Source organism: Coturnix japonica, chromosome 2 (assembly GCF_001577835.2).
Source record: "Coturnix japonica isolate 7356 chromosome 2, Coturnix japonica 2.1, whole genome shotgun sequence".
Taxonomy (NCBI): Eukaryota; Metazoa; Chordata; class Aves; order Galliformes; family Phasianidae; genus Coturnix; species Coturnix japonica.
In genome coordinates this window covers 54,717,034-54,735,831 of record NC_029517.1, presented here as the reverse complement: position 1 = coordinate 54,735,831, position 18,798 = coordinate 54,717,034, and the positions used below count along the sequence as shown (strand labels likewise).

At 38.8% G+C, this 18,798-nt stretch overlaps 1 protein-coding gene across 1 annotated transcript in view; it reads left to right on the top strand.

Moving 5' to 3' along the window:
* The window catches only part of MYO10 (myosin X), a 144,844-nt gene that overhangs the window by 72,332 nt on the left and 53,714 nt on the right, over window positions 1-18,798 (top strand). The window contains exons 4-17 of the mRNA XM_015854415.2: window positions 2,070-2,257; window positions 6,822-6,956; window positions 8,374-8,498; window positions 8,864-8,877; window positions 9,018-9,102; window positions 9,738-9,841; window positions 12,139-12,268; window positions 13,045-13,163; window positions 13,866-14,012; window positions 14,179-14,279; window positions 14,516-14,582; window positions 16,597-16,689; window positions 17,428-17,496; window positions 17,673-17,755. Coding sequence (XP_015709901.1) covers window positions 2,070-2,257; window positions 6,822-6,956; window positions 8,374-8,498; window positions 8,864-8,877; window positions 9,018-9,102; window positions 9,738-9,841; window positions 12,139-12,268; window positions 13,045-13,163; window positions 13,866-14,012; window positions 14,179-14,279; window positions 14,516-14,582; window positions 16,597-16,689; window positions 17,428-17,496; window positions 17,673-17,755 — 1,460 coding nt within the window. The remainder of the gene's footprint in view (window positions 1-2,069; window positions 2,258-6,821; window positions 6,957-8,373; window positions 8,499-8,863; window positions 8,878-9,017; window positions 9,103-9,737; window positions 9,842-12,138; window positions 12,269-13,044; window positions 13,164-13,865; window positions 14,013-14,178; window positions 14,280-14,515; window positions 14,583-16,596; window positions 16,690-17,427; window positions 17,497-17,672; window positions 17,756-18,798) is intronic.

The window sequence follows — 18,798 nt, the reverse complement described above, 5'->3', positions numbered from 1 at the left end:
GATTTAGTCCGTAACAGAAGAAAGCAGGTTTGTGATATAAACCCTACACAGTATTTCTTCAAAATTCCCCTCGGACTTTTTCAACAGAAAATCATCAGAAATTCTGTTTGCTTCCTCTTGCTCTGGCAGACACCTGAATATTTCTCTAATTCATAACTTCTTTGGAGTTCGAACTGCTTTCATTAAAGTAAGCAATTATTGACTGCAAGAATCAGATTAGAAACTCAGACTCTGACTACAGGGCTGGTATAGATGCCAGGAGGAGGCTGGCAGATGGAGGATCAACTTAAAATAAAAATTTAATGCACAGGTTGCTCTAAAATTAATGCTGTCTACTTATTTTAATGGACACTCTAACATCAGTGTTCACATGTTTGAAAGGCGGATTATTTCCCTGTTTGTCATGGCATCTCTTATAGCGGTGTGCATCAAGTCACTATTGTTATTTTTTAATAAGGCGTCAGTCAGACATTTAAATAAGGTAAAGTTGTGTATTGGCCTGTTGCAATATTCATGTAAATTAAATAAATAAATAAATACACAAAACAAACACAACAAAGAAAACCAACAAAACCTCTTACAATTTTTCCCATGCAATCAGTGCTGAAATATTTATTGAACTGAGGAAGTTTGTTCCAGAGGTGATGATCTCAAGAATTTAAGCGGCTGTCTCAGTGCTGTAATTGCCCTGTGATACAATCTTGTGTTGAAATGGTATCTTTCCTCTAGCTGAAACCTTATGAGCTATTGCACAGTGTGGCAGTTTTTACAGAACACATGGACTGAAAGTTCACAGCACTGTAAAGTGTACTGGAGTTACAGTGAGGAGGGATATTCCCATTGCATCTATTAGAATTGTCATAATTTCAAGGGCATTTCTGTATTCCCTTAGCAAAGTTCTACTGCTGTTCTGATGCTTGAGTTGGGCCTGCCAGAGGATGAGCAGATGGATAATGGGAAATAAAACAGCAGGGTAATGGTGAGGAAGGAGAGCTGATACATCGTGGTAATTACATATTAACTGAGGTGAAGGGGGAGGGGGGAGGGGGGGGAGGGGCAGGTAGATGGGAAATGTAAATGCTCTGGGGACGTGGAGTAGCTTGAAAGAGAGGAAAGGAAGATGTGAGAAGCTGATAGCCAGAGCCTTGGCAAGGGTACCCATGGAGGCTTTACTGGAGAAGGTGCTGAGGTGGAGGCTGTGGGGCTGCTTCCTGGAGCTCTCTCTGGGTTAGGTGAATGCTGTTAACTTTGTAGCTGATTCCTGGTGGTGATGACGAGGTTATCTGCTGACAAAGCATCTGTGTGTATGGGGACCACGTTATAGAGCAGCAGCCCAGATCTTTGCGAGTGCACAGAAGGGCTGTTGGAGCCAGGTGTTAGCTTCTGGCATGTAACCCCAGAAAGAGTACTTAACAAAATGACATCATTGTCACAGTGGGAACCCCGCAACACACATCATGATAGATCAGTCCATTTTACGTGCCCCATAAATGCACTGGAAATTCTGGAGGTAATGTGCTTAATTTTATCTCCTGCCTCACTTAATATGATTATATTTGAAAAATGTGTTCAATTGGCTAGAGAATGACTGTGAAGCAGGTGGAAAAGACAGAAGACAAACAGCACTGCAAGTAGACTGTTACATGTGATTAGGCATTACCACAGCTCAATGAGTTATGGCAGTGGGCACAAGCTACTACCTGAGTGGCTTTAACTGATGTGCTCTCTAATTACAATGGGATAGAAATGAATGCCTCCTCAGTTGCCACTGTGCTTCAAAGCAGTAGTAAATTTTGGTGTACATGCAGGGTTTTGTCAACATCTGCCTGTTCATGTGTTTTCCTTAGGGCCTGTTACCCTGTAATGGGGCTGGTGTCTGCCATGTTGTCTGATGCTTATTTTCACCCTTCTGTTGCTCTTCTTCAAATGGGAAAACTACCCTCCACCTTTATCCAAACTCCATGAAGAGTGATAGTGTTTTAGAAACGTGTTTGTTCTCCTTGATTTGTGAGGTTTATGATTCTGTTCTACCTCAAGTCTAGTAACAGCTCTGGTTTGTATTCTTGCAGACGTACATTGGTTCCATAGTGGCCTCTGTGAATCCTTACAAGACCATCCCAGGCCTGTACGACTGTGCTGCCATGGAGCGATACAGCAAGCACCACATGGGAGAGATGGCACCTCATATCTTTGCTGTGGCAAATGAGTGCTACCGCTGCCTCTGGAAGCGTCATGACAACCAGTGTATCCTCATCAGGTAAATGGCTGATGCTGTGATTATACCTAGTTATCCCTGATACCAAACCTCTCAAGATTTAGAAACAGATATTTGGACTGAATTGAGAGGAAGATTCTAGAATAAAGCGGGCTTAAAATCATCGGAGTTTTGGGAGAGAACTTTAAAGTATGTATCATAGAATCACAGAATTACCCAGGTTGGAAAATACCTTGAAGATCATCAAGTCCAACTGCAACGTAACCATAGTACCCTAACTCTAACAACCCTCTGCTAAATCATATCCCTGAGCAATGTGTCATTCTGTTAGGCTTCTAAAACACATCCATGTGCAGTTCAATAATTTGTCTCCACTAGATGCTGCACCTTGTATCTAGAAGGGAAAATAAAAAGACCTACACCAGTCTGGAGGAATGCTGTAAATAACAATAGCAAAAGAGGAAACCCTCCCCATTTCAGCTGCATGATATTGTGCTTGATTACTTTTCCTTTCTTAATCTCGTTCTGCTTTAATTTAATGACATTTTAATAGCTTTCCATTTGATCCACTACATCACTGGTATTCAGGATCTTGCTGCTTCTGAATGCACACTGAGAACAGTTGGCATTTCATTAGCTTTTAGCAGCTTTCAGCTCCTCTTGAAGAGCAGTGAATAGAGCCAGCTCTTTGCCTGGTGTGTCTTCTTGTCCTCAGCCTGCCAGCTCTGCTGCATTGGTTCACATGTGCATGGGGACACTGAAGTCCTGCTTGCCAGGTAAGCAGGACCAGCCTGGAGGCAACTGCAGCGTGGCACCTTCAGGCGCTATAGAGGGGCTGGTGCACAATGCAGGGAGAGCTTTGTGTTTTCCCTCCTTCTCTCCTTTAAAGTATTTCTGTTCCTGGTTGCTCTTCTTGTCCTGCAGCCTACAGTACAAGTAAATGTGATCAGTGTGAGAACTGAACACAAGGTGACACAATATTGCCTGTCTCTTGACCTCCCTAGGAGCCCGTGCAACAGTAGTAGAATAAAATCACTGATGGCCATCAAGGCAGAGAGAGGATGAGGCAAAGTGAGAGCCACACATTTTTAATAGGCAGTTTCCACCTCCATTTAAAATGACAGAAAGAAATCGCATGGTTTTCTAAACAAGAAGAAGATTTGATGCATGCAGTTCAGCACACTAGCCATTGTTAGAAATGTGGATGAAGTGCATACAACACAGCTAGCTCTGTTTTCGACTTGCTGAAAGCTCTTGGCTCGCAGTCTGTGCATGCCTCTCCTCTGGGCAAGTCCTGCCTGGTGATGACAAAGACATGGGTGAGCTGAACTGTGGATGCTTTTCCAGCTTTCTTTCAACTGTGTTTTTCCTTTATTTTATTTTTATTTTTTTATTTCATGTGTATTTCATACGTACAAAGCTTAAATCTTGGTCATGTGAGAAAAGCTAGTGTGGAGTTATGATTCCATGGCGTAATGTCAGGTTGTTACCTGCGAGAAGTCCACATACACAAATCTGGGGGTCTAAAATCATATCTGGTGCCTAGCAGGTGATCGTTGTTATCTTTATTAATTCCATTCTGTTCTAGCCTATGTTTTACCTTTCCTTCCAATTCCCTGCAAGCTGCCAAGAGAAAAGCAGGTTGTGTCCTAAAAAGGAAACAAGCAGAAGTCTCTAATGTTCCAGAGGAGTTTCAAGCAGTCTCTGTAAACCTTGGTACAGATAAACCATAATATGGAGGAGTTTTGCCTTAGCAGTCTCCTTTAAAATAGCTTACTGAGGCCTGAGTTAAAGCAGTGATTTGTAGAAGTTCAGTGTTTCAGACAAAGTGTTATAGTGCAAGGCTGCTTTCATATTACAAGGATGCTTTCAGTTTCTACAAAATATGAAGGAATGTACAATTCAAAACAAAAAATTCAAAGTAAAATCTACTTTTCCAAAACAGCATTATCTGCTATATCTTTAAAGGACCAAGGGCAGGATTTATTTATTTTTTTAATGACTCATGGTTTTCAGTGGCTCTGCTGAGATTTAGGAAATTCCCATGCTTGCATTCTCAGTCTGGGTCTTCAGAAGTGAAGCCACAGCAACTTGGTAGATGTCTTCCATGTTCTGTTTGTGCCTGTACCATTTACTGGCTTAGATTAAGGTGTTGAAACAAGTATCTGTCAGGTGTTCCTGTATACTTATGGCATTTGAAACACTGGTGCTGTGGAGCTTTGTGATGTCTGAAATTGAGTAAGTATCTTTGTCTTATATTCACATAAGTGACAGAACAGTTAATTAAGTCAAACTGCCTGACCACTGCAGGGATAACCAAAAGTTATTAAGGGCGTGAAATAAAGGAGAATTTTGTTCCATCGCAAAAGCACATTAAACAGTAACATCCAGTTAAAATGAGTCGATTATTAGAATAATTTTCACATTCTGATATTCAGTTTCCACCTGCTACTGTTGCTGGGATCTGAAGACTCCATAACTCATCTTAACAGCCCAATGAAGTCGAGCTCGAAATGCTTTTTTGTGATCCACTGGACTTGAAGTGCCCCCTGCTGGCAGTCAGATTTAATTCTCTTTTGTTTCGGAGCTTCTTAGAGACGTAACACTGAGTTCAAATAACTGTGGCAAAGGTTCTAGACTGTTAAAACACCTGGAATGTTTTTCTGCATGACTAAGATGAGAGGGATAATAAGAAAAGAATCTGAATCAACAGCTCGGTTCAGAAACAATACCCATAATATGCTTTGAGTCAGCAGTAGTGACTTAATACATTTATTTATTTTTTTTGTATATTGAGCTAAGATTAAAAAGGAGATTACAGAAGAGAGAATATTAAGCAGAAGTGAGTCCCTCTTGCTCAAGGAATAGCTAAGCAACATGTCCTGATCAAAAGAAAGGACTGAGTTCACCTGTGATAAGCTAGTATTTTCACAAGTTGCGACTAAGTTCAAGCCCTCATACCCCTTTGTTATAAGAATGGGAAAATATGTTTTATTTTTATTACTGCTTTATTTAAGGTAGCTTAATCCTTACAAAAGCAAGCAAACACTCTTCTCTCTGAAATAACAGTACTTCCACTTAAAAGCACTGAGAAGAAGTGCAGAACAATGCAAGGAACAGCAAGAGTCACCCTGAAATACATTCAGCTTGGTGCCATGGGTGGAAAATCACAGTCTGACAGCAGTTTGTTCTCTCTGTTATCATCTGATGGCCTGACATTATTCTTGTTGTTCTTCAGCTTGAAGATAAACATAAAACAAACTGTTCTTTGGATGAGACCCAGGCTTGTGATGGGAAGGCTTTCGTATGAGACTCACACACCAAAATTCATGTGTGTTTGAAGAACACTATTTGCTGAGGGGGGCTATTCTGTCTGTGTCTATCTGCCTTTGGAGATTTAATGCTGAAGGACAGAAATGAGAAGTGATTTAGAGTTACGTTGATACAGCCCCACTTGCATTATGTTCTTCAGAATGAGAAGCCTCTCCTTGTGACCCCGTTTCCATTGCAGCAGTTGAGAGTTCAGACTATTGTGCCCTTGGTGAGATTCTCAGTGTAGAACAAATCATAGAGGAAGGTTAAAAATCTCCTAAGTGGGGGCCTTTGGGGTTCCTGTCACATAATATATTCCAAATACCGAGTTCAGTCATTTGAAACAAGCTGGACACTTAAATTCATGGGATAAAGAGCTGCTGTAAAAGTTGACTATGTACTAAAAAAAGCACCTTCATTTATGGCCCTTGACAACATCTTTTTAGGCATAGGTTTCCTAAGGAATCTGAAAGACTGATCCCACTTAATCTGCTGTTAGTCTGTGTGCTGCAGGATTGTAAAAGCAGCTTCAGAGTTTAGTGTGCTTGATCTTGATTTTCATTTCAGTAAGAGTGTGTTTTAGAAGCCATTTTACAAAGGAAGGTGCAGAGACAATTTGATGAACACAAAATAATGAGTCCCAGGCTGAAAAACACCACGTCAGAGAGCTAAAGGTGTCCAAGAACCCATCCACTTGATGCTCAGTAGTGGTCATAAAACTAAATAAAATCAAATGCTTACTAATAAATGGAGAATAAAAGATATCATTGAGTAAATGTATTGATTGCTCATGTATTGAGTACTGTGTACAAGCCTTTTTCCTCTTGATTTGTATCCAATATATATATATCCAATTTTGTGGAACTAGATGTAGTTTCCAGGAGAGAGAAAAAAAGAAAAAAAAAATATATTGTATCAGAAGTATTGCATGATTGCATGTGGGCATGGCTAGAAACAATGAAATAAAAATCCATTGTGATTAAAAGATGCACAAAACCCATGTCTAGATCTGAAACCTTCTTCTAGATCTGGCACTTTCTGATCAGCAAATGTCTGGAAGGTGGAGGCACACAGAGGGGAAATGCTGGGCATCTCTGTAATGGTGGCCAGCAGAAATCCACAGTGGGCAGGCAGGTAGACCATTGTCGTGACTCAGTGCTGAGCCTGGCACATTCTAAGCCAAAACAAAAAGCAAAAACAGAAGCATATAGTTGTGAGGATACCAACTGTGCTAGAAATGTTTCATATCAACTTTAGGCGTAACTGTTGAAACACTTTCTGCCTCTTCTTTCAGTGGTGAAAGTGGTGCTGGTAAGACAGAAAGCACTAAGCTGATCCTCAAGTTCTTGTCTGCAATGAGCCAACATTCGCTGGAGATGTCTTGCAGAGAGAAGACCTCCTGTGTGGAGCAAGCCATTCTTGAGAGCAGGTAAGCAGGTACTCCCTTGGTACCCTTGCACATAGCCCTGGGTAGTGAATGAAGATTCTATTAACAACAGTGTGACAGTTTTAGAACATGAAAATATTTAAAGCCTGGTTTAATGGAAAAACACAGTTTTATTCTTTATTTGTACCAAGGGCCCTATTGTTGTTTTGTGAAACACCTATTAAGGTGTTATGAGGTTAACAAAAAGTGGGTTGGATCAAAATCCTGTGAAGGTCTCCCAAGTCCTTCAAGTAGTTGTGGAAGATAAAATTCTGCCCCTTCCCTCCCCAGCCCCCAGTCATGTATGCCTTTTAATGCCCTTAAAACTATCTCATGAATGAAGTAACCTTCCTTTGTTCCTAGGTAGATTTGTGCAAATTATTACTGGTACTGTCTTGGTCTCATTTTTAGGATAAGACGGAATAGCTGAGAAGTGGTTTAAAGACAGTCTCTCTGCATGTGCAGAGACTGACGTTGTGTCAGTACTGCTGACAAACAAATATATTTTTCCAACAGACATAAGCTTTGTCATTGAAATAAAAGAGCTTACAGTATAATTAAAGATGTAGGCGCATGTACTAGACAATAAAATAATTATCAGAAGATGGGAAAAATTCCACTAAACAAAAGTACCCAGATGCTCCAGAGGGACACGATCACAGTGGGATGAAGCAAGGATTCAGTCTGGAGATGGATGATTTGGTAGCAGTTTTCATTTATGTTCAGAGTTGAATTCAGGTAATCAGAGAGGGAAATGGGTGATAGAAGGAAGAAACGATTGGTTTATATAGCCTGAGGATAAGGTAGAACAAGATTCAGTATGGTGAGGATAAACTGTGTGAGCAGTATATGGAAGATAAGGAGGACTGATAAGACAAATGAGTAAATGCATCAGATGAGTTGGACACTACACAAGCATAAAGAAATTCTCTGTGTTCAAATGAAATAACATGTGGTTCTAAGCTATTTAAAAGCAAAGACAATTTGAAATGCTATTACTTTTGTTTATCGTGCTTCATCTCATCTTTATCTTTTTACCGACTATATCTTCGTATATATTTTTTAATTTGCTACAAACCCTATTTTTCCTACATCTGTACAACAGGTGAATTGAATTTCTTATTTCTGCGATTTGACTGCTATAATGAAAGCAGTGCACATCTTTTGCACAGTTACAGATTAAGCTGCCAAGTAATTCAGGACTGTCAGTCTTCTTGTCTTGAATAATTGCATCTCTTGATAGAAAGTTGAGATGTCCACTGTTAATAAATGGAGGATTGTACTGAGGATGTTGTCTTTCGCTGAGGTCTGTGTTAGAAGTAGCCTTTACAGAGTGCTATTTTGTCCACCAGTCTCCTGTGAAACTCATGTCATTCTGATCGCACATTAACACTTTTGTCATTCTTCCTTATTTTCGCAGTCCAATTATGGAAGCTTTTGGCAATGCGAAGACTGTTTACAACAACAACTCAAGTCGCTTTGGGAAGTTTATTCAGCTGAACATCTGTCAGAAAGGAAACATTCAGGGAGGAAGAATTATAGATTGTATCCTTGTTTGATGATTTGCCTCCATTTGCAACCTCCTCTATGGAGGCCTGAGAGAGAAATGTCAAGAGAGAAATGTCTCAAATTTCATCATTAAAGCTGCTCCCAAACTTTATGTAAAAGACAAAGTAAAGGAAAGCAGATGCTGTTTAGAAATAAGGTGCTGTAAGATGCTGTAAGAAGTTGCAAGTCTTTGATGGCATGGAGGAGAACGTGGTGTAGGACTATGTTGACATTTTAACTGTTGTAATATTACCGTTGTTGCTACTTTGTTCATCTATTGTAGCTCAAGTTTATAATTTTAGCTTGTGCATTAGCTTCTTTTTGCTTTTTTCCTTGACAAGCATTTTTGTTCTCGGCTATAGATTTATTGGAAAAAGTAAGTTCACGTTTGCTTATTCTCTGTTAATTTTGTTTGATATTTTCTTTAAACAGTAGATAAAAAAAGTTCTTCTGGGCCAAACCAGCCCGCAAACTGTTGACAAATGCTGAAATAGAAACTATTTTTTACTTTGACAGAATCGTGTAGTAAGACAAAATCCCGGGGAAAGAAATTATCATATATTCTATGCTCTGCTGGCAGGGATAGAAGAGAGAGAGAAAGGTGAGTGGCAAAGCTCAAATACCACAACTGTAATGGCTCTATATCTGCAGTCAACCACGGTAACAGCAGCAGAAACCTGATAAGCTAAGTGAGGAAATAGATTATTTATCCAGCTGGAATTTATGGAGTGTGAATCTGAGCTCTACTTGATAAAGTCACCTGCTTAGTTGAGAAATGTCACCAAACTGTGGGTAATTTTTCTCTCAGCTTTTGCTGTGGCCCTGGGAAAACTACTTGGGGACAAATGTGCTTCACTGTGTTCAAGCTGAGTATTTTTGCCAGTATTGAATAACTCCACAGCAACAAAGAAGAGAATCCTGGTTCCTCTAATCCTCTCTCATAAAGAATAAATCCACTGAACAAAAGAAATGACATTTGTGTATGTGCAAATTTGCCTAAAGCTGTTTCACTGTCTCCCTTTGGGCCTGATGTCTTTGCATGCTAAAAAGTAGAATTATCTCTATCGTACAGCAAAATAAAACTCCGTATTTGATTTTAATTTAGATTTTTATGCATGCGTTGTCATAATTATGAGCAAACAAATTGTGAACTGCATAGTTCTGGCATACTGATCTGCAGAGAGCTTTTGTTTTGGGGTATGTTTTTTCACTCTTCCTCTTTTCTCTCCTCATCAGATGCATTTTACTTATCTGTACCGGAGAACTACCACTACCTGAATCAGTCTGGATGTATAGTGGATAAGACAATCAGTGACAAGGATTCTTTCAAAGAAGTCATTGTGAGTTGTTTCACTAATTCTTTAGAAAATGCTAGAGGTGCAGACACCTGGGACCAACTGATAGAGCAGAGAACAAAGGCTTCCTATACTTACCTGTGCTCTCTCTGATGTTCTGCTTCTGTCTGAAGCTCTCCCATAGAGGACTCTGTTGAGAGGGACTTAAGTTTGCTGGTAATGCACCGCTGTCACTTTGAGCCCATCTCTACCTCCCCTCCAGTATTTGATTTTTAATTATGCCATTTCCAATTAGATTATGATTAAGTAACATGATTATGTTTGGGAAATAAAACAGTATCAGTTGAGAAGATAGCAGGGCTTTTACATATCTTTGCAATTCTGTACCTGCCCAACTGTGGGACATTTACAGGAGTTTGGGATAATGAACATACCACTTATATTTGTACCAAAATTATCTATATGCCTTGTTGGAGAAGCATGTTATGAGGTAAACATGAACTGCAATCCCTTTGTCAGAGCAGCCCATATCTTGAAAAGAACATAGCATCATAAGCAGAGGTGTGAGCAGACGGCACGTTCTGGGATCCTGCCTTTAAACCCGACTCATTCCAAACATCCTCTGACAACAGAGTCACCCTTTGTTCTTTATTATACAAGCTCACAAAATAAAGTGGTAGATTTCCTGTCCCTCCTTTGCCTTCCGCCAATATAAATAGAAATACTATATCTACAGTGAAATGGACAGTTATGTTTATAAAAAGACTTGTTTTATGTCTGCTACTTACGTGAAATTGTTCACATAAAACTGTCAGAATGGACAGCAACTGGGAAGTAGCCAGCCTATTCTGCAAAGATTTTTTTATTAGATTGTTTTATATTACAGGTATGTCTGTTTCCACTGCTTTTTCATTCCAAAGCTTTATACGGATCTTGTGGGAAATGCAATCATACAGAGTAATTTACAGGACAGAGATGAGTAAGATGTAAATTCAGATTGAAAGTCAAGTGCTGATGAAGACTTTCTCTGGACGGCTTTATGCCTTATACCCATGCTAATGTCAGCAATTAGCTACAGCAATTAAAGTGTACTGTTAGTATATTTGCTAATTGCTTGCCAAATCACTGAGGTTATGTGTAGTGGGTTTTAAAAATCAATACAAATGAATGCTTTTATGCCCTGTCCCAAATGATATTTGCTTAGCTACTTCACTCTCTTTGCCAAATTGAAAAATTAAAGTGAATTTGAAGCAGTAGTTATGTTTAGTATAAGACTTCCTAATTTGGAGGGTAGCTGTTGGAAATGTTGGTAATTTACCTACTCTATAGTCACATAGCTTAAGTGGATTAGCTTGACATTTAATTTGTGCTAATCACCCAAGGGTGGGTGGAGTATGAAATTAAGTTGGCAGGTGGAGTTTTTGTGCTGTCTGAAACATGGACATGCTTTGAGCACAGCATGATGCTGCTCAGCTGCTTTCCTGGAACAGGAGGTGGGCAGAAATCTTGTCGTTCTCACTTGCCAGTTGTTTCCTATTCTATTCACCCACTTTATTACAATTTAGGTCCCGGAAACATTACTTAGTATAAACTTCTTTTGCCCCCTTCTGCTTTCTTAATGGACACTGTCCTCGAGACAAGATGATTCTCAAGACCCCGTACTTCAGACATTCTTTCCTTTGTACGTCTTTTTGTAGGAGACAGAAAGGAGCTGCACAGCAGGCATGGGGAAGAATTGATAGTACTGCTGCCTTTCTTAGAGCTCTGTTATGAAAGGTCTTCCATACAAAGTACATTTTCAGCCTTTGCACTTGCAGCATGAATCAGTTTTTCCATTTGTAAGCAATGATTTATGGAAAATGAAGTGTATCACATCATCTGTCTATCTGCAGTGACCATAACTTGATGTGCCTTAACTGTAAGGGTAAAAAGCTATGACCTGGTCTCAGAGAGAATCATCGAGTCACCAAGCTTGGAAAAGACCTACAAGATCATCCAGTCCAACTGTCCACAAATCACCAATAGTTCTCACTAAACCATGTCCCTCAACACAACATCTAAACATTCCTTGAACATCTACAGGGTCAATTACTCCACCACCTCCCTGGGCAGCCCATTCCAGTGCCTGACCACTCTTTTGGAGGAGCATTGTAGACTCAAGTTTGGGGATTTCTGATAATCAGTTTTTGGCTGAAGGCAAAGGAATTAACTCCTGGTAGCCCTCTGTCAGTAATGACTGGGCCTGGCAGCATTGTTGGTGGGTTTGTTCTTGCCCCTGTTATTCAGTCAGTGTGCATTCTTCTTTTTTTTTTTTTTTTAAATAAGTCCTTGTGTCATTCCAGACTGCAATGGAAGTGATGCAGTTCAGCAAGGAGGAGGTGCGAGAAGTTTTGAGGCTGTTGGCTGGCATTTTGCACCTAGGAAATATTGAATTTATCACTGCTGGTGGGGCACAGGTGTCCTTTAAAACAGGTGAGAAGACTGCACTTCTTTGTAGTATGTCAGTATTTCTTAAGGCTGTGAAATTTGAATTCACTGCTAGTATATCAGACCATATCAGAGACGCTGAAAGTCTTATTGCATTTTAGCATCTGTAAATGTCAATTGAAGTGTTGGTTTTGCTTTTTGACAGATGAAGCAGGTAAGACTTCATTGTTGGATGCTAGATCTCAGTTAAGAAATACCTTGAGTGTATAAGTCTATTCCATTAATACCAGTGAAATTACACTTTAATTGCTTGTTTAAAATTATATTTTTGCATTAGAGATATGCTGAAACTTGCATGCAAAAGTATTTTCCTTATTGAGTATTTTCCTATTCAAGGAAAGACTAGACTTATGAGAACTTCGAATATTTGTTCATATATAGAAAACAACAACAACAACAACAAAACAACAAAAAACAAAAACAAAAACAACAAAAAAACCCAGTTTGTACTGTTTTACCCGTTGCAGAAAAAATGCACGTTGAAACATAAATGTTAGGAAAAAAAATTCATTGGTCTTTCTAATTCTCATCATCACAAGGTATACAGAAACACATTCATGCGGATGCTGATTGAGTTTTTGTGTATGGAAACGTGCATTGATGTAAGAAGAAGATGGTTCTAATCCTTGTTATAGAGCAATAGGAGGGAAAATAAGTGACTTAATGAATTTTGATTATTGAATTCCTTCAGCTGTTCGATTTATAATACCGTGCCGTACATATTCAAGGACATAAATGTATTTGTCTCTTCCTTTTGGCAGCTCTGGGTAGATCTGCAGAACTACTGGGGCTGGACTCCACACAACTAACTGAAGCACTGACACAGAGGTCAATGATACTCAGGGGAGAAGAAATCCTAACACCTCTTAGTATACAACAGGTAAAAACATCTGTGTTTTGATGTATTTCTGTGGTCTCTTAAATATACAAATGTGTTTCCTATCAGAGTTAAACCTTTGGTTGCTCAGGAACAGAAGCTTAGTTCATACATTAAAGTTGCTGTCAAAAATTCTTATTTTTTTGTGAAAGGTGCAATTGGACTGAAATAAATCTCTATAGATCTTATTCTGTCATTCTTGCCTAGGCTTCTAGCTTGGCTCTTGTAACTATTATTGTCTGCTTGCTTAACATTTTTTCTCCAAATTGTAATCATGTAGGCTAACATTATCCATTATTGATGCTTGTATTGGGTGTTTGGATTTTTTTCCTTAAAAATAATTGTGTTATTTATAATAAAGGAATCAGACAAAGAATGGAAGGGGGGCAAAATAACGTGCTATTTCCTACCCTTCTCTTTTCTTCACCCCCAGTTTAAATCTGTGGTTTTCTAATCTTTGTCTGCTTTAGTTTTGAAATGTAATGTTAGAGCCACGTGGATTAGATATGCTATCACTTATCCTGTTAAAGCTTAATTGAGGAATCTTGGTGACTATTAAGACAATTATTGTTACTATTCCTACAAGGTATGTAGGAATAAAAAAATGGCTTGCATTATAGCTTGCTTTGTGCTGTGCAGAGAACATTGGCTGGCTAAGTTCTGAGTTACAGTGATGAATGAGGCATTGTGTTGTTTTTATTGCAGGCAATAGATAGCAGAGATTCTATGGCTATGGCACTTTATTCTCAATGTTTTGCTTGGGTCATTAAGAAAATCAACAGCAGAATCAGAAGCAAGGAGGACTTCAAGTCCATTGGAATTTTGGACATATTTGGATTTGAAAACTTTGAGGTACATTTTAAAAGCTTTTTCGGATGGATCTGATGCTTCATTGTTCTGTATATGTTTGTCATCTTCACTGGAATTTGATTATTAAATGTCTAATGACTTGATTCAATTTATTGTTTGCAAGTAAAATACTTGACATATGCATTTTTACAAATGTCTTGTCTTTTAGGTAAACCGTTTTGAACAATTCAATATTAACTATGCAAATGAAAAGCTCCAGGAGTATTTCAATAAGCACATTTTTTCTTTGGAGCAACTGGAATACAGCAGGTAAGAGTCACAGGTGAAATCTGAAAGAATTCTGGAGACAGAAATATTCACTTGAAATTTGGGTTGGCAGCTACTTCAGCTTACTTTGAAAATATCTTATTCTGTGTCTGTATGTTTTTTTAAAAGTGAGCCTATTTCACATCAGTTTGCAAGACAAACCCATCATCTCCTCCTGTTTGTATATTTAAAATCTTTTCCCTATAGTTATCAGTAACACAACTCCTTATTTTCCTTAGGGAAGGTCTTCTTTGGGAAGATATTGACTGGACAGACAATGGCGAATGCTTGGATCTTATTGAAAAGGTAACAAAGCATCACCTAATTCTAGGCTGTGTTCTTAAGTAATGTTTTTAAAACGCTTGCTGACAACTAAAAACAATTATAGGTGATAGTGGCTCTTGTGTTTAAGCAGTGAGCTTTTGATGTGATTGCTTTCATGTGTTGTATTAACATTCTAGATTGTATTCTAAGCTCAACACGCCTGTCTTTCCTTGTAGTAGCTTTTAGCAGCGTACAACCATATACAAAAGCAACATTTAGAAATGGTTAAAAAAGAATGGGAATTTGCTTCAGTTATAGATGTTTCCTTGCTGCTTTTGCTTTTTTTTTTTTTTTTTTTTTTTTTTTTTTTTTTTTTGCGTATTTTTCTATTAATTACTCTAATAATCACCACAATAGTGAAAATTACAAATGGAACTTAACGGAGTCCAAATTTAAAATGTAAAACACAAGGTATCTTTTTCATTGAGGATTTTGCAACAAATCTGAAGAGAATGCTGAAATGCTTTTCCTGGTAGAAAAGGGAATGGGATGGGACAGAAAGAATGACGATGTCTTTCTCCCATAATTGCTTTTTCTGGGTTACCTGACAATTTTTGCTTCATCTATAATTTGTCTTCTGATTAGTACTAAAGAAACACGTAAAAGAGCATGAGGTTTCTGCATGGTTATTAAAAGGAATATTAGCAACAAAGGGCATATGAGATCTAAGATCACTGCGTAGAAATGGCTGAATTCCATCTGGCTAGATGTCCAAGCCTAAGTTACTTGTAGTTTCATTCATGTTCATGTCTGACAGCAATACAAGAAAGCAGCATGAATTTATCTCTGTAGTGGAGTACATGACTTTTTGAGTTCAAGTGATCACAGAACTGTGGTGGTGGGCAGAAAGTGCATCTGTCAGGATGTGTCTGCCATTAGGACAGTGGAGTCTGGCAGATGCTCCTCTGGGCTGATGGGACGTAACTTATTAAAATGTGCACCTGAAGAACTGTGTTTCTGAGAGGTTGTATCAGCCTAAAACTTGCTGGATATATTAATTAACTGCAAAGTAGCTTACTTTGTTTACCACCTATGCTAGTACAAGAAGTAGGGAACATCAAAGGAAATTATACAGAGACATATGCAAAACAAAGGGAGGGTCTAATTTACATGGTGCATAGTTAAGCTGTGCATCTTCTGCTATGCCCTTGGCACTGTGGGTGCTAGAAGTTCTCATTGGTTCAAATAAAATAGATCATAGAATCACAGAATTGTTCAGGTTGGAAAAGACCTTAAAGATCATTGAGTCCAACCCAACCTAACCATACTGCCCTAACTCTAACAACTCTCCACTAAATCATGTCTCTGAGCACCACATCCAAATGGTTTTTAAACACATCCAGGAATGGCAACACAATCACTTTCCTGGGGAGCCTATTCCAGCGCTTAACAACCCTTTCTGTAAAGAAGCTTTTCCTGATATCAAACCTAAACCTCCCCTGGTGCAACTTGAGACCATTTCCCCTTGTTCTGTCACTAGTGAGAAGAGATCAAGCCCACTCTCTCTGCAATCAGATATTGTAAGAGAGCAATAAGGTCTCCACTCAGCCTCCTTTTCCTCAGACTAAACAGCCCCAATTCCTTCAGTCGCTCCTCATAGATTCATGGAAGAAAAACTGTTGAACAACTCAGACTTGGGGAGCTCCTAAATTACCGATCACCAGAGATCCCAGAGGCTAGAGCTGTATTCTGGGTCAGTGTCACTGTATGTACCTAAACATTCCCTACATCAAGAAAGCTGTGGCTTCTTCCGGTACCTTCTTTTTTCATTATTTTGCCTACATATCATATGTAATCTATTTCAAAAGGGAAGTTGCCAGAAAAATAGAATTGCAGACTTCTAGGAGACTGGGTTTTTAGTCATGCACTTTTGGCTTTGCATTTCTCTGCAAACGATAACTTCAAGAATGTTGTAATTTTTCCAAACTGAGGACAAGGTCTGTATCCATGTAATTCATTATATGCCTATTTTTTATTTTATTTTTTTCTGTTCTAGAAACTTGGCCTGCTGGCGCTCATCAATGAAGAGAGCCATTTCCCTCAAGCTACTGACTCCACTTTACTGGAGAAGCTGAATGCCCAGCATGCTGTATGTCATGTTTTGCTGATGCGTTCTGTGTGCAGTATGGAGGGTCCTTCTGCATTTGTAGAAGTCTGTGGTTCAAATATGGTTCATAGTTGTAGAAGAAGTCTTGGATATTATCCTACAAGTATGGCAGACCAGATTGTTTGCTTTGAGGACTGAGCCTGTTATCTTCTTACCGTCCAGTCATATCTTGCTACTATCCAGTTAGAGTTCCACACTGGTGAACAGGTCAAATTCTGCTCCTAGATCAGTGACAATCTTCAGTAACCCAGTTTACCTAGATTTTCCATTACCCTTGATTTAACGAAGTGATCACATTGATGTAATTTACCAAAGGGTTGCTGTTCTCTCTGTACAGATTTGTATTATTTTTAGTTGTAATCCTGGAAATACTGTCAAGAGTTTTGGTGGTTCAGGCATATGTCTACTGATCTTTGTAACTGCTGGTTTAAGGCAGAGCCTTCCTTTTCAAAATGCCTTTAATAGGTGGTTTTACCAGATGGTTTCAGCTTTAGTATTATGCCTTGGTAGCTGCTGTAAACCTGTTGTTTTTATTGCATTTGGAGCATCCCAGACTAACAGATCCTATTATTATAAGATGGTTGTTTACTTTTGCAGTACAAATCTTCTGGGAAGTTTGCAGAAAGATAGTGTTTTGTTTAAATCAGGTTTTAGAAGATAATATTATTCTATTCCCTGACTCCCTCAAATATTTCTCTCTTTTCTTTTTCCTCCAATTAGAACAATCCTTTTTATGTAAAACCACGAGTTGCTGTTCACAACTTTGGAGTGAAGCACTATGCTGGGGAGGTAATTTTATTTGCTGAAATTATTCCAAACAGAGCTTTCATTAGCTTAATTTTACCCTGAGGCTGCTGAAAATTAACTAAAGCACTCTGTTCCCTCAGTGCTTTTTACAGTAGCACCATTGTGAGAGCTGCTTGACTGCTTGGCTTGTTGTTCGAATCAGCTCTGTTTCCTGCTAGGTCCAGTATGATGTCCGGGGGATCTTGGAGAAGAACAGAGATACATTCAGAGATGATCTCCTGAACTTGCTACGTGAAAGCAGGTACATTCCTGTGATTATATATGTGTATTTATTTTTTTTTAGGATATCGTGTTAAGAGGTATCATATCAGCTAGTTCTTCTAGGGTTTAACTATACTAAATGTTGCATAATATTGCAGAGTTGAAATAAAAACATATTAAATCTGGCTGTAATCAGTTCTCACTGAGTCGGGCTTTCCCGCATTGTAGTGTACTTTGTTCCTGTTCAATGCAGAGGGGTGCTAGACAGCCGACTTGCTACCAGATAAGTAAGGATACTGAAAGTAGTTGATTTTTTACTGTTTCAGGATTCCTCACAGGCAGGCGATTGCATGCTTTTTGTTTCACATATATCTCAGTTACTTCGTATTTCTGGCATTTCCTAGTTTGCTTGAAAGCTTAGTGTTCAGGACCTACCACAGTGCAAATTAATTGCAATAGTTTAAAAGGAAAGATTTCCAAAACTAGTTTATGTTACTGGAACTTTACTCTTGGATGTCTTTGCTACTCATGTGCCTCCTGTTATTTTGTTGCGTGAGGTCTCAAGATCCTTACAGTACTTTGTGAGCTGGAGCAGGACCACATGCCTTTCTGTAAGGATTTGGTTTAGACTCTAGAACACACTGAGGGCTCTCAAGAGAAGAGGAAACGGAGCCCAAATTGTTTCCGTTCTCAGCTGCTACCTTAGTGCATTCAGTTGTTTTGCTTTGCTCTGGAAATTGTTTGTAAATCCCTCAGCTCTTATGTGCAGGGGAAACTATTAGTGAGAATTTCCTCCACTATGTTCCGTGTTCTATTTTTGTGATGTATCTGACATGACAGCTGTCAACCAAAGTATGTAGGTAGAAATAACAAATGAGTTAAAGGTACAGAACCTGGTTTTGCTCTTGCACCAATGTCTGTATGGAGTTAAAGGATCTATGTTTCTGTAGAAGTGGTAAGAAGAGATACCAAACTGATAGTGTGAATAATAAATTCTGCAAAGGTAAAGTCTAAGTTTTGGAGAAAATTGGTATTTGCACAGAGGAGTTGCTTTCAAAGAGACAGAGCTTACTCTGCATTTTA